The sequence below is a fragment of the Zosterops lateralis genome, assembly GCF_965231275.1.
Source record: "Zosterops lateralis genome assembly, chromosome: 24".
Classification (NCBI taxonomy): domain Eukaryota; kingdom Metazoa; phylum Chordata; class Aves; order Passeriformes; family Zosteropidae; genus Zosterops; species Zosterops lateralis.
In genome coordinates, this window is record NC_139784.1 from 854,464 (window position 1) to 870,244 (window position 15,781).

General features: G+C 58.5%; 1 protein-coding gene across 1 annotated transcript; it reads left to right on the forward strand.

Moving 5' to 3' along the window:
• Positions 1-1,328: 1,328 nt before the first annotated feature.
• Positions 1,329-10,788, forward strand: LOC310918794 (vasoactive intestinal polypeptide receptor 1-like; the record flags this gene model as incomplete). Its single annotated transcript, XM_083877770.1, has 13 exons — positions 1,329-1,397; positions 3,220-3,334; positions 6,147-6,254; positions 7,061-7,170; positions 7,357-7,454; positions 7,905-8,037; positions 8,631-8,784; positions 9,289-9,349; positions 9,622-9,688; positions 9,794-9,885; positions 10,080-10,209; positions 10,474-10,515; positions 10,696-10,788. 13 exons carry the CDS (start codon positions 1,329-1,331, stop codon positions 10,786-10,788), a joined length of 1,272 nt encoding a protein of 423 aa, XP_083733896.1.
• Positions 10,789-15,781: the final 4,993 nt, after the last annotated feature.

Below are 15,781 nucleotides of genomic sequence, written 5' to 3' on the forward strand. Positions count from 1 at the left end.
TGGGGATGGGACCCCCAGAGACTCCCCCAAAACTGGCCATGCGACCCTAAACATCTCCCCTAATACCGGGGATGGGGCTCTCAGAAACCCCCAGAAGTCTCCCCAAAACTGGGGCTGGGACCCACAGAGACCCCTGCAACATCGGGGATGGGACCCTTAAGGTCTCCCCAGAATTTAAGGTCCCATTATTAAAATAATTAAAATGGTGACGTTTGCGTCAAAATTGCCCTTGCTGAGGGGGCTGGGGCTTTCCAGCAGGGAGAATTCTATAAATACGTTTATTTTTTCATATCCACAATACACATATATATCGATTTTATACATACTTGTATATTTATAGACTTTTTTTTTTTTTTTTTTTTTTTTTTTTTTTTTTTTTTTTCTGTAAGAGGAGCCCAGGTGATGCTTGGCAGTCTGAATCCAAGTGCAGCCCCATGCCTGGGGGGATCCAGGAATGAAGCTCCAGGTGTTGCCTGCTCTGTGTCCATCCCAGGTTGTTCCTGGCGTTCCTCAAAACCTTCCCTGCTCTGCTCTGGCACGGAGGTGACAACACCCGGCACACCACAATCGCGACCCCAAAGCCCAGGGCTGGGCAGAGATGGGGTCAATTTGCAGAGGGGGTGAGACTCACACACCCAGAGCCCATCCCGGAACTTTCTGGGCAAGGCGGAATATCGGGGAGGGGTTCGGGGGTGTCCCCGGGAGGAGAGGCAGGATGGGGCAGGGTCAGGGACAGCACTGTGGTCACCCTGGGACCAGCAGAGCCGCACTGAGGCCGGGCTGGAGCGTCCCTGTCCCCGCGGGGCGCACAGATGTGACCCTGGCACCCCGCACCCCAGCCCGGCTGCGCCCCCACTTTCCCCAGCCTTTCTCTAGCGGTTTTCCATCCCGGAGCCGAGAAGGGCTCGGAGCCCCCGCTGAGCCCCCCCTGGACCCGGCTGGGGGGCCCCGAGTGGCCGGAGGGTGCTGGGGGGGCAATGCCAGCCGGGGGGACCCTCCCGAGCAGCTCCATCCAACCCCAGCGTGGGCAGGGGGAGCGGAGGGAGGAGCCTCCAGGTCCCAGATCCCGGAGCGGTGACATCCAGGCTCGCGGAGAGACGGAGCCCAGCGCCGCCGGGGACAGCCACAGCGCGGGGACACGGCCACGGGGACAGGGACACCCGCGGCACGGAAGGGTCCTGAGGAACTCGGGGCAGGACAGCGCCGGGAAGGGCAGAGGGGAGAGGGCAGGAAGGTGCTGGGGCATCCCCGACCCCCGGCTTGTGAAGGAGGAGCTGGGCTGTCCCCAAACCATCGGGGACAGAACCGGGACCCTCCTGGGTGCTGCCATGGGGGGTCCCTGGCAGCCACCCCAGCCCTGCTCGCTGCTGCTCCTGCTGCTCCTCCCCACGCTGCAGGTGAGTCACCCTGGGGACGATGCGGGGACAGGGTGGGGGCACTGGCAGTCCCCCCATGGCAGCCACCCCAGGGCCCGGGCGCAGGGAACGGTGGCTGCCATCCCATCCCATCCCATCCCATCCCATCCCATCCCATCCCATCCCATCCCATCCCATCCCATCCCATCCCATCCCATCCCGTCCCATCCCCACATGTAATGCTCCTGACCCAGGAGATGACCTGCAAGCCCCCTTGGGTACTTTGCCACAGCCTCTGGGGACAATGTGGTGACAAGGGTGGTGCTGGGACCCCACAGGACTGGGCAGAGCTCAGGGCCCCCCCATGGGGTCAGGTCCCATGGGTTCAGGTCCTGGGGAGGGTCCTTTGGGAACGGATCCTCCATCCCACAACACCCAGCGTCCCACACCCCTTGGAGGAGCCTTGAACTTCCTGGGGAGCATCCACAGGCACGAGGACTGGGATGGCTGGGGGTGCAGGGGACAAGGACAACTGGGATGGTGATCCCCATCCCAGGACAGAGCCGTGGGAATGGCTGGCACCAAATCCCTGCAGGAATGGGGGGCATGTGGGGTGGTTGTGCTGCTGAAGTGAGTGAAACAGCCCTGGACTGGTCGGGCAGCCCTGGGGAAAATGGGAAGGGGGAAGGGGGAAAGGGAAGGGGAAGGGGAAAGGGGAAGGGAAGCTGGGCTGTGGGAGCACTGGAGGCTTGGAGAGTTTTAGAAACTGATGGTATCAGGCCCCTTCCCGGGGGGAAACTGAGGCACAGCAGGAATTCCCCAGCAGGGAGCTCGGAAGGGAGCCCTGCACATTCCCCGTTACTGCTCCAGCATCCTGGCCCTGCTGCCAGAAATAACAAATCAAACCCAGCAGCTCTGCTGCTAAAAAGGGCTGAGAAAAACCCCTGTGTCCCATCCATGTCCTTAATCACTGGCAGGGTGGAGGAGGAGAATTCCTGGTCCTTCCTGGTGCTGTGCCCAGAGCCATCCCCAAAATGCCATTTCCAGGCTGGAAATTCCCTTGAAATCTTCTGTTCAGCAGGAAAAGAAAAAAAAAATCTCCTGAGGGAGGTGAAGGGACCCAGGACAGGGCAGGGCTCACCCAAGGGATGCTCCAATGTCCCACACTTCCCTCTGTTGGGGATTTCACAGATCCACCCTCATCCCTCTGTTTCCCCAGCTTTTACATCTCTGGCCCTTCACCTAAAACAATCAGCAACCCAATCCCAGATCTTGGCCCCAGATCCCTGTCCCAGACAGCCCTGAGTCCAGATGCTGCAGGGATGCTTGGGATTGGGCAGGGATACTGGGAATGGACATGGATGGATTGAATGGGCAATGGGCATGGATTATGGGGAATAGGCACAGATACTTGGGGATGGACACGAATGTTTGGGAGTGGACATGGATACATGGGAATGGGCACAGATTCTTGGGAATGGGCAGGGATACATGGGAATGGACAGGCAAAGTTCCTGGCCTGCTCTCAGTTCAGCCTCAGTCTCCCAGTTCTCCAGCTGAGAGCTGAGGAATCAAATCCCAAAGCAGGGGTTCCCAGACAATCCAATCCTTGCACACTGAGCCACCACATCTCTCACATTTTTGGGATCTGGACATTCTCCCTGGTGTTCCATCACCTCTGCTGGCAAACCCCAGAGCTGGGAATGTGGGGTTTGCTATGCCCACATCTCACTGGGAGAGGAAGGAACGGGATGGGCTTTGGGGTCCCTTCCAACCCAATTCCCTGATTTCCATTTCCACTATTCCATGATCCCAATTCCACAATTCTGTGATTCTCCTGCCTGCCCTTTCCCCCTCTCCCAAGGTGCAAGGGACTCACCCCGACTGCTCTGTCGTCCTCCACTTCCAGGAGCGAGAAGTGGAATGTCTGGAGAGGATCCACAGTGAGAGCCAAACCCTGGCACTCCCTGGACAGGAAGGTGAGGCTGAGCCTGGGATCAGCTCCATTGGGAACAGGGGAGGAATTCCTGAGGGCTCCTTGGAGGGTGGCCCATGTTAGGGGATTGCAGAGTGCACATGGATGTGGAAAAGCAGAGATTTCCAGGGAAATGGAGAGCACCCAGGCAAAGGTCAAGGAGAATCTCTGGAGAGCCCCAAAAATGCTGTTGGGATGGGATAGAGAGTATTGAGGGACACAAACAACAGTGAGAACTCAGTCCTGGTGGATGTAGAGAATCATGGAATGGCTGGGATTGGGAGGGACCTTAAAGCCCACTCAGTGCCCCCCCTGTCATGGGCAGGGACACCTCCCACTATCCCAGGATGCTCCAAACCCCAGTGTCCAACCTGGCCTTGGACACTGCCAGGGATCCAGGGGCAGCCACAGCTGCTCTGGGCACCCTGTGCCAGGGCCTCCCCACCCTCCCAGGGAACAATTCCTGCCCAATATCCCATCCAGCCCTGCCCTGGGCAGTGGGAAGCCATTCCCTGTGTCCTGTCCCTCCATCCCTTGTCCCCAGTCCCTCTCCAGCTCTTCTGGAGCCCCTTTGGGCCCTGGAAGGGGCTCTGAGCTCTCCCTGGAGCTTCTCACCCCCACACGGTGGAACTCATGGAATATGGCAAGGCTGGATTAGTCCAAGCCCCTGGCAGAGCCCCCTTGATCCCCCCGCACCAATCCCAGGGCTGTGGCCACTGGCACTGGGGTCACTCCGTGGTGTCACCATCTCACATCTGCTCCTCTTCCTAATTCAGTAAATTTTACTGCCAAACCTTTTTTAAAGAATTCAATTTTCCCGTATCTGGGATTTTAAACAAATTATTTGGTTGAAAAACCAATTTTCAAGTGCTGCTTTTGGATATCCTTTTTAAAATTGCATCTCAGTTTCCATCCAAAAGTGGAATGGCCCAAATCCTGGGCAAAAAATGCCCTCTGGAGAATAAAGAATGCGTCATTCCAGGGGTTTCATCTCATAGCTCTGGAAAAATTAAGCAATAAATGCATATGAAGGTGCATAATTGCTTAAGTAATTCTGCAGAAATGTCATTTATCCTTCAGCTTAGCAGGGAAAAGCCAAATTGATTGGAAAAGGTCCATTTTGCAACCTGAATTCTGCCAGCCAAGGGGAAGGACTATCACTGCAGGAAAATATCCAAAAAACGGGAATGCATAATTAAAATCTGGATTAATCCCGCGGTTCCTGCTGCCCCCCATCCACCTGAGCTGCATTCATCCCTCTCCCTGCTTGTGCCTGCATGGGGAGTGTGACTCTAGGACAGGCTCATGGACAGAGTGGGAGGACTCTGGGATCTCCTTATTCTTCCCAATATCCCATCTACCCCTGCCCTCTGGCAGTGGGAATCCATTCCCTCTGTCCTGTCCCTCCATCCCCTGGAATGAGATTTCCTGGAGCCCCTTTAGGCCCTGGCAGGGGCTCTGAGCTCTCCCTGGAGCTTCTCTTCTCCAGGTGAGCACCCCCAGCTCTCTCAGCCTTTCCTCATGGCAGAGCTTTTCCATTCCTTGCACCTTTACCGTGGCATCCTCTGGACTATGAGGGCTCCAAATTTCAGAGGAGGCCCTGGAGATGCTCCAAAGGCTTCCTTGGAGCCAGGCTGGGAGAGCTGGTGGTGTTCACCTGGAGAGGAGAAGCTCCAGGGAGAGCTCAGAGCCCCTGCCAGGGCCCAAAGGGGCTCCAGGAGAGCTGGAGAGGGACTGGAGACAAGGGATGGAGGGACAGGACACAGGGAATGGCTTCCCACTGCCCAGGGCAGGGCTGGATGGGATATTGGGCAGGAATTGTTCCCTGGGAGGGTGGGGAGGCCCTGGCACAGGGTGCCCAGAGCAGCTGTGGCTGCCCCTGGATCCCTGGCAGTGTCCAAGGCCAGGCTGGACAGCGCTTGGAGCATCCTGGGATAATGGAAGGTGTCCCGGCCCATGGCGTAGGGGAGGTGCTGGAGGGGGTTTAAGGTCCCTTCCATCCCAAACCATTCCAGGATTTCATACTTCCAGGACCCCAAGAAATGAAGTGACTGTTCTCAGTGATGATCCCAATTCTGTGCTCACTTCCCTGATTTTCCAGAGCAAAAGTCAAGCCTTGTTTTGGCATTGTGGATGCAAATCCCTCCCTGGCTGGGCTGACACCCCTAGGCTGAAATCAGAGGAAACTCATCAGACTTGTCCAATTCCACATTCCCTGGCTGGGAATGGACGTGGCTCCAGGTGAATAATGTGGGTCTGCAAGGTTAATGATGGAGCTGTGCTGGGTCAGGAGCTGGCCTGGAATGGGATGTCCTTGTCCCATCCTGGGCTGCTGCATCACAAATTCCTCCAGGCGCTGAGTCTGCCTGGCTGTGCTCATTCCCAAGAAAACCGAAGAGTGATTTAAACAGGAATTCAGTGCTGGATAGGGAAGCAAAAGTTGTTTAAGCTGATCACTCGCATCAAGCCTTGCATGGCTTCCTCCTGTCCTTGGGACACATCCCGAGCTGAGCCTCCACGTGCAAAAATCCAGCAGAAATCTGGATTATTTTAGGGGCCATGGGCAGATCCCACCCACACCAAGGGTATTCCCACAGAAGGAAGGTCTGATGCAGCCCCAGAACTCCCAGGTCTTAAAAGGGGATCGCGGCGCCGGGAGAGGATGTTCCCAGGACCAGAGCCAGGGTACTCCCGGTTCCTGCGGAGGACGGCCCAGCCCTGGATCGGGGGACAGCGGTGGCTGTGGATCCGTGTCACCTGGAGGGGGCTGTGGTGTCACCCCCTCCTGGTGTCACCACCGTGCCCTCCCTCCCCAGGCTGCCCGACGGAGTGGGACGGGGTGAGCTGCTGGCCCGCCCTGCCCCTTGGCCAGTCCCGAGCTGTCGCCTGTCCCGACATCCTGAACGTCTTCAAGAAGTCCAAAGGTCTGAATCCAGCGGGTATCGCTCATCCCATGGGACCCACCCACGCTGCCAGGGACCCCTGTGCCACCCCAGCCCTGACCCCACAGCTCCTGCCACTCCAAAACAAATGTCGTCAGTGTAAATTGCAGCCCAGGCAGGGGGCAGGGAAAGCGGAGATTCAGCAGCTGCCACAGCAGGATCCAAATCCTTTCATCCCTCTGTGGGTGGAGCACTTGGGGACCTCATCCTCCATCCTGGGGACACCAGAACAATGCCCTTGCTGCTCGGTCTCCTCCTTTCCCACACACCATTCCCATGCTCCCGAGCTGTCTCCATCCCCGTTGGAGGGCTGGGAAGAAGAGTTCCCACCCAGAGCATTCCAGCACTTCCACAGTCTCTGAGCACTTCCTCAGACAGGAGTGATTTGGAAAATGTTGGGAAATGTTTGTTTTGGGGCAGGAACAGCTCAGGAGAGGCTCAATGGGGCCCTCACAAGATGAATGAGGACTTGTATAGCCTTAATTCCCATTTCACTTCCACGGGAGGGATCTGTGCTTGTTTTCACACCCTGCCCACAGTTCTCCTGGCAGCTCCAGGCACAGGGCCCGAGGGGGAGATGGGATCCAGAGAGAGTGATGGGATCCAGAAGGTATGGGGTAGCAATGGAATCTGGGAGGGAAGGGGCAGTGAGGGGATCCAGAAGGACCAGTGAGATCTGGGAGGAATAGGACAGCCAGGACACTCAGGTCTGTTCCAGGCCAGGCATTTTGGGGGTGCCATCAGAAGTGACACCCATGGCTCCCCTGATGTCCCTCCTTGTCCTACAGGGCTGATCCAGAGGAACTGCACCAAGTGGGGCTGGAGCCTCCCCAGCCCCCCCTACCACAGCGCCTGCCAGCTGGACACCCTCAGCAGCAGCAATGACACTGAGGCCAAGGCACGTGGGACCCCCAGGGCTGTGGGGAACTGTCCCCATGTCCTCGTTCCCCACGCTGCCCACCGGGAAAGAACCATGGGGTTGCTCCCGGGGTTATCCCCTCCTTGGCGTGAGGCTGTCCCTGCTGGTCCCACACCAGCACTCCCAGTCCACGTCCCCTCACTCTGCGGGTGCTGTCCCTTCCAGAGAGGCCATTTTGTCACCATGAAGGTGCTCTACACCTGTGGCTACTCCACGTCGATGGCAGCGCTGCTTGTGGCCATCGGCATCTTCTCCTGCTTCAGGTAGGCCTGGAAGATGCTCCAGGTAGGGCTGGGAGCTGCTCCAGCTCCCTGGGCTGGAGGGACATGGGATAAATCCCAGCAGGGATGGCTGCCCTCAGCCTGTGCCCTCCTGGAGCAGCCAGGACCCATCCCTGCCAACAGGAAAACTGGGAAGACAGGAGAGGAATGGGAGTGTTGTCCTTCCATGGTGACTCTCTCAAGTTCTGGCTTTGCAGACCTCCTTGTGCTGCAGATTTGGGCTCTCCAGAGGTTTCTGGGATGTGCCCTTGTCCCTGAGCAGCCCCAAGCACAGCACAACCCTGCCCTTCCTGATTTTAGAGCAGGCAAGCTTCTCCATGACTTTGTGACCATCACCAGCAGTGATCCCTGGGCTGGGCTCCAGACAGGAAAGGGGACACCAAAGCACCTTCTCTGCCCTGTTCGGGCCCAGCCCATCTCTCCCTCCTGCAGGAAGCTGCACTGCACCAGGAATTCCATCCACATCCACTTCTTCACGTCCTTCATCCTGCGGGGCACCGCCGTGTTCATCAAGGACAGTGTCCTCTTCTCGGACGAGTCCATCGACCACTGCACAATGTCCACGGTAAATGCCAAATCACAGCCTGGGAACAGGGCAGGGACGGCAACAGGCTCATTGGGAAGGGGTTGGTAGGACCTGGGGTTGATTTGTCACTACAAAGAGGAGAGAGAGATGCTGTGAGATGGAGGAAATTCTGTCATGGGTGGTCCTGAGGAGGTTCAGCACTTCTGCATTTCCCTCTGTGCAAGGAACAAATTCTGTCCTCAAAGCTACCGCTAGCCTCAGGCTGAGTGTCCCCAGTGGTGTCCCCAGTGGGGCTGGAGCTCAGCACAGCCCCACCAGCACCAGGTACTGCTTGGATTTGAGGTTTTCAATCAAAACAGGAACCCCTGAGTGAAGATACAACACTGAGAACACCATGGACACAACCATAGGGTTTTTAAAGGTCCTACAAAACCAGCCCATGGTCACCTGCCCATGGGCCACAGGCAGAGCAGAACCTGGTGCAGGTGACATGAAGGACTGGGGCCTAGTCCCTGGGTCATCACTGAGAGGTGATCACTGAAAGATCATCACAGGTGTCCTCAAGAGGGTGGACGGGGAGGGAGAGGACAGGGTGTGGTGCACTCTGAGCCGTCCCCCTCCTCCCCTGGCAGGTGACCTGCAAAGCAGCCATCACCTTCTTCCAGTACTCAGTGCTGGCCAACTTCTACTGGCTGCTGGTGGAGGGGCTGTACCTGCAGACGCTGCTGCTGCTCACCTTCACCTGCGACAGGAGCTACACCTGGGGCTACATCCTCATCGGCTGGGGTGAGCCTGGGGACATCCCGGACATCCCTGCACATCTGTGGGCAGGAACCACCTGGGAATGGCCTGATCTGAGACCCACCTGGCCAGAGGTCCTGGCCAGAGGTTCCCAGGGCTGCTCCCAGCATGTCCCCCCACCCCAGCATCTCCTGCATGGCCTTGATGGGCACCCATCTGCTCCTGCCAGATCCAGAGCTGCTGGGGAAGCATGGCCTGTTTTTGTTTGCACAGGTCCTCCCTTCTTCCCACACCCACCTGGGGCTGGGAACACTCATCCCAGGTGCCTGGGTGTGATGTCAGAGCACAGGGGCAGGAGAGTGGCCAGGAGGTGACACAGACACAGCAACATCAGTGGGCACCATTCCCTTCTCCTGGAGAAGGTGGGAAGGTTGTCACCTTCCTGCCATATCCAGAGCTGAGCTTAGACGTGTTTCTGGGGACAAGGGACAAAGGGGTGGCACAGGAGCTTCTGGAGGGACCATCCATGGCTGTGTCCTGTCCTGGCAGGTGTCCCCATGGTCACAGTCGGGGTGTGGGTGCTCACCAGGCTCCAGTACGACAACCATGGGTAAGAGCAGCTGCCCCTTGGCCTTCTCCAGGTACCTCAGCCACGTGTCCCAGTCCAAGTCCTGGGAAATGAAACTTTGACATGGGATGCTCAGGAGGGGAGGACTGGGCAAGCACTTTATTTAAATGCTATTTCTGTGTTCTGATGGGTCCTGTGGCAAGAGGGGTGCTAAGAGGTCACGGGGTTGGCCAAAGAAACGGCAGGGGGACAGTGGGGACACACAGGTCCCAGTGGGTGCCAGAGCCTGCCAGTGTGCCTCTCCTGTCCCACAGGTGCTGGGATGACTACTCCAGCCTGTACTGGTGGGTGATCAAGGCTCCCATCCTTCTGGCCATATTTGTGAGTGTGTTCCCTGTGAGTCCCACCCCAGAGCCAGGGGTCCCACATAGCCTGGGGACCCAGCCAGGGGCTGTACAGAGCCTGAGAAGTGGCTTCCTGGGACAGGTGAACTTCCTCATCTTCCTCAACGTCACCAGGATGTTGGCACAGAAGATCCGGTGCCCAGACCTCAGCAAGACCCACAAGCAGCAGTACATGTAAGGGACAGGGCTGAGCCCACCCTGGCGTCTGGGGCCCCAGGGCAGAGGGATCCTCCTTGGAGGAGCACAGAGGACAATCTTGGAACCTCCGAGACCTGCCTTCCACAAAGAACCTACTTGGGGTTAAGACCAAGATTTTGGGGAGGTCTCGTGGGCAGCAGGAGCACCCAGACCCCTCTCACTCTCCACAGGAGGTTGACCAAGTCCACACTGCTCCTCATCCCTCTCTTTGGGGTGCACTACGTGGTGTTTGCACTCTTCCCCAAGCACGTGGGCGTGGACGCCCGGCTCTACTTCGAGCTGGTGCTCGGCTCCTACCAGGTGAGATGGGCAGGGAAAGTCTCCATGGGCCCACCCCAAACCCTGCCAGGAGCCCCTAGGATGTGGGGCTTTAGCCTCTTTTGGAAGAGAGTGCCCCAAACACCTGGGGCAAGGCACCAGGGTTGGGCCTGGAGAACCTGGCGCAGATTTCCTCTGCCCTGTGGCTGGTCAGAGGTGTGGGAGGAGGGAAAGCCAGGGAGAAGATGAGCACAGAGGGGTCAGCCCCTTCCTTTGGGTGAAAATTGCTCTTCCTGTCCTCCCCAGGGCTTCCTGGTGGCTCTGCTCTACTGTTTCCTCAACGGGGAGGTGAGTGTGTGTCCACATCCCAACCCCAGGCACCATGGTGGGCACAGGGCCACCCTGAGGGTGCTCCAAAGCCTCATGTGGGCACAGGGACAATTTCCCCACCCCCTGCCCCCCCAGTCCCCTCCATGGGGTGCTGCCTGGTGCCCCTGGGTGCCAGCACTGCCCGTGGTGTTGGTGCAGGTCCAGGCTGAGATCAGGAGGAACTGGGGCAAGTGGCAAAGGTCCATGGAGAGTAATGTCTTCAACCTGGTCACCCAGGACTTCACAGCATGACCAGGACAGCATTCCAGGGCAGTGGTGCTGCTGGAGGAGGAGCTCCATGGCTGAGGTCCCAGAAAGACCCAAACCCACCCTGATTTTGGAGGTTCTGGTCTAACACCATCAGAGGGTGGTGAGAACAACCATGAGAGAGGCTCTGCCAGCTCAGTGCTGATGGATCTTGTACCCTGTGCTGGCACCTCACCCCCCACAGCTCTCACTGCTTCAGGGCAGAGTTTCAGGCAAAGGGAAGGGAAATTCTCCCCGTTCTATGCCTGAAACTGGGAAGGAAACACAAAAATCCTTTGCCAAAGGACAGCTGGTGGTTTTTGTTTGCACTGAAGGAAAATGAGTGGCCTCGATATGAAGGGATTCACTGGTGGGTATTTTCCCCCATCCTTGGTTTACAAAACCATTTCCCTTCTGGGAAGATTCATGAGCACAGCCAGGAGCCACCATGGGAATAGGGGAAGGATAGAGAGAGCGGCAAAACCCCACACCTCTACCAGAGACCCCCATGGCCTCAGGACCCAGTTCCTCTCCAGTTCCCAAAATGCTTCCCTTTCTCCCATGTCAGTTGATTGAACTGGAGATGTTCCCTTGCCAGGAGAGCTCTCCCAGTCCTTTGCACTGAGGAATGGGACTCACCTGACTTCCCTGGTGTTCACTTTCCAGGGATAGGAAGGGTTTTGCCAATAAAATCTCATTCTCAAATCCAGTCTCGCCTTTCAGAGGGTTGGTTTGGTCCACAAACCTGGGGGTGCTGCAGGATGAAAATCCTGCCCATGATGGAATGCCTGGAAGTAGCTCCCAGACAATCTCTGCTTCTCCCCTGCCTGGTGAAGCTCACAGAGAGGAGATGGAGGAGGAAGGTGAGGAAGAGCTCAAGATGGGGGCAGCATGAGCTGTCCCAGAGGTCCTGGGATGCTCTGTCCCCTTTGGGTCACAGCTGCCCCCGACACCCCACAGCCTGTTCCACCACCATGAACATCCTTCATGCTCCCAGACTGAGCTCCTGGCCTGGCACATGGTGCCTCCAGGAGCAAGAGAGGCCCCAAATGCCCTTTTGCCAAACTTCTTGGCCTCTCCCATGCTCCTGAGACCGGAGCCACCCGATCCCGGCCTCACTGCTCCCTCTGCCGGGCTTGTCATTTCCCCGTGATGCCACATGTCCTTCCCTAAATAAACCCCACTTCTGGCCCCTGTCCAGACTGCAGGATCTCCAGAGATCCCATCTGGGAGGGCACTGAGAGGGAAATGGAGCCCTTGAGCTGATTTGAGGTGAGATGGGAGATATTCTATTAAAAAACCCTCCAGAGCCAGCACATCTGGAACCACCAGAAACCCTCCAGAGGAGCTCGGGACCTGTCAAATAAATCCCTGTCTGCAGCCAGGAAGGGACCAGAGGTGAATAGAATCTCTCTCCATCATTAGTGGGGATGGGATGATTGGCAGGGATGAGGCAGCAATGCATTGAGCCAGGTCTGGGGATGCTCAGTGAGAACATCTGTTTCCATAAAACTTTAAAAAACTCTGGATTTGCACCTATTTCCAGCTGCAGATGGGTTTTGGGGTGACAACTGACCCCAAATGACCCTCTAGGGTGTGCTGGGTTTTGAATGCCATCGGACAGGAACCCCGTGGGACTTTGAAGCCAGGACAGGAGCCCAGTGTGGATCCAGGAGGGGGCTGGGAATCACCCTCAGCCTGCAGGAAAGGTTTTCCAAAGGCTCCCAGCATGGACCACGCCCTGCACCCGCAAAAGATCATGGAAATGGATCTTAAAGTCTTGAAAGAGACCTTAAAACTCATGGGCGGGGACACCTTCCACTATCCCGGGGTTCTCCAAGCCCCAGTGTCCAACCTGGCCTTGGACATTTTCAGGGATCCAGAGGCAGCCGTAGCTTCTCTGGGCAACCTGTGCCAGGGCCTGCCCACCCTCACAGGAAGGAATTTCTTCCAAAGATCCTCATGATCTTAGAGGTTTTATCCAACCTAACGGATCCCGAACCTGTGTTCGGGAAGGCTGAGCCGAGGCCGAGCAGGGCCAGGTTTCCACATCCCTTCTCCAGCATGGCCGGAGCGCCACAGCCCGGCACGGTCCTCACCCACCGTGTCCCCGATGTCCCGAGTGTCCCCGCAGGGCCAGAACAGTGTCCGGGGACGGGGGTGTTTTGCCTGGAGCCGGAGGGTGGCACTGCGGCCCCTCCACAGCGGCGACAGCGGCCCGGGGTGGCAGGGCTGAGCGCGGTGTCCCCGCGGGGCACGACACAAGCGGGGGCACCCTGGGGTGACAGCGGCCACTGACCGAGAGCCCCGGCGGGTGAGGTAGGAGTCACACTGCTCTGAACGCTCGGGAAGGGCTGGGACAGCCCGGCAGCGCCGGCCAGGCGCGGGTTAATCCGCGATGGGAAGGGAACGGGCCGAGGGCTGGGAGCGCGGTGCCTGATGCTGCTCTCCGTGCCTGCATTCCCCCTCCTCCGGAACTGCCGGGACTCCCTGCCTGGGCGCAGAGGGTGCCCTGTGCTTCCATCTGCTCCTTCATCCTGCTCCGGGATGGTCCCGGCTCTACAGCTCGGGGAATTCGCCCTCCTCGCGTCCCAGCACACCGGGAGTTCCCACCTTTCCCTGTGCGGGCAGCTCCGGCTCTGCCCAGTCCCTGCCTGCCCAGGGGACATTGCCAGTCCCACGGCAGGGACAGTGCTGGCAGTGCAGGAGAGCCAGAGAGGGTCTGGGGACAAGGGATGGAGGGACAGGACACAGGGAATGGCTTCCCACTGCCCAGGGCAGGGCTGGATGGGATATTGGGCAGGAATTGTTCCCTGGGAGGGTGGGGAGGCCCTGGCACAGGGTGCCCAGAGCAGCTGTGGCTGCCCCTGGATCCCTGGCAGTGTCCAAGGCCAGGCTGGATAGGGTTTGGGTCACCCTGGGATAGTGGAAGGTGTCCCTGCCCATGGCAGGGAATGGGACTGGGTGGGCTTTAAGATTGCTTCCAACCCAAATCATTCCATGATTCTGTGATCCTGTGGTGGATCCAGCACCACAAGCCAAGGCACCTCAAACACCCCAGGATCTGTCAGGCTGGACCAAGCATTTCCCTAATTCCACTCGGGAAACCCAAGGACACATTTTCCCACCCTGATCAGTGTTGTCAGTACCTCTGGATGCCCCAAGCTCCCATTCCCATTGGGATTTAGTTGGTTTTGCAGACAGAACTGTGCCCCTATGCCCAGCTGGGGACCCTCAGTGACCCCACATCCTACAGGGCAGGAGATACATCCTAGGGTTTCCAGCCTCACTCCAGGCCTGCCCTTGGTCTGGGAAAAGCAAAAATGGATCTGTGCAGCCCGAAAACTCTTCCTGTGGTGACAAGGCTGGGCTTGGGGCAGCTGCTGGGAGCCACCAAACATCCCCCGAATTCCCTGCTATGACCAACAGAGCAAATGGAAAGTCCCTGCAACCACAGCAGGAGGATGTCCCTGTCCCTGCTGTCCCCACCAGCCAAACCCAATGACCCTGGGATGCACAGGCAACACACTGTGCCCCTGGATCGTGGCTGTTGTTCTGCTGCTGAGCTCCCAGTGGGCTCCCAGTGCCAGCCCTGCCCTGTAGCCATCCCTAGGAGCTGATCTGGGCTGTTCTCTCCCTCCTTGCCTTGGCTTTATCCCCTCTGAGCCTGCTCAGGGCTCCAAGCCAGCCAGAAGAGCCCCAATTCTTAATTTAAGAGATCCAAGTGATGCCTTCCAAAGCACACCTTTGGCACCCCCTGCATGGAGCTCATCCTGCACCAGTTTTCCCTGGAGAGCTGAAATGGCTCCTGCTCTGCCTTACTCCCACAGCCTCACACAGGAAAGGAAACTCACGGAGAGAGAAGCAGAATCAATCCAAGGAACTTCACTTCCCAGCTCCCTGGGTGTCAGGGCTTCAGGCCTGGTCATGGGTGTGTTGATTGTGGAGGATGCTGGAGAGGACAGGGGTGAGGGGCTGCGCAGGGAAGGGGATTCCCATAGGATTCCAGGCTGGGAAAGGCAGGGGCTACAGCTCCACTGAAGCCACACCAACACTGGGAAGTTACTCCAGGGTGTTTTGGGACTGGAAAAGCAGAAATGATTCACAGAGACAGTGGTTTTGGGGAGGTGATGAAGCCCTCTGACCAGGCTGAGTGCTGGGGTGGCTGCTCCACCCCCAACACAGCCCTGAGCGCCCCAAAAGGGGTGACCCTCCAAGCTGGGTGCCCCTCCACCCTCCTCCCCACCCTGGGTGCACCCCGAGCACCCCACAAGCCCCAGAAGTGCCTGGGCTTGGCAGGAGCACCCAAAGGCCTCATCAGGAAGCACAAAAGGGGCGATGACCCCACAGCAAACCCCCCTTTCTGTGTCACCCCGGCTATGGCTCACGAGGTCCCCGAGGGCAGCACATGAGAGGCACAGGGGCCATCGGAGGCTGCCGGGATGTTCTGGTGCAAGAGGGTGGCCGGGGAGGGGGGGGACAAAAAAGTGACAGACACCCCTCGTTTGCCCGCAAGGGAAGGAGCGTGACTGCTCCAGGGTGCTGAACAATGGGAATGACGCTCCCAAAGAGCCACGGGCTCGGGGACAGCGTTGGCAGCGGCGTTGGCACCGAGTGCCCCCCCGCCCTTCGCAGTTGTCCCGCTGCGCTTTCCAGTCGCCTGTCACTGCCGGGGAGGCGCTGGCCAGGGTGGCTCCCACCTCCCCTCCACCTCCCCGCGTCCCGTCGGGTGCCAGAGCCAGCCCGGAGCCACCTCCACACCTGGGACACTGCGCTGTGCCCGGGGCAGGGGCGTCCCGGGACAGGAGCCGGGGCCGGGGGCGATGGGGCCGCGGGGGCCCCGGGCCCGCCAGCGCCGTGATTGGCGCGGCGGGGGACGAATGCCACAGCTGAGACGGGCCAGGCTACCTGAAGGACCCCGCATGTCCTCAGGTTTCACTCATGACCATCTGACAGCAGCAGCAGCTGCTCTGCCAACTCGCCGAGCCAAAGCCTCCAG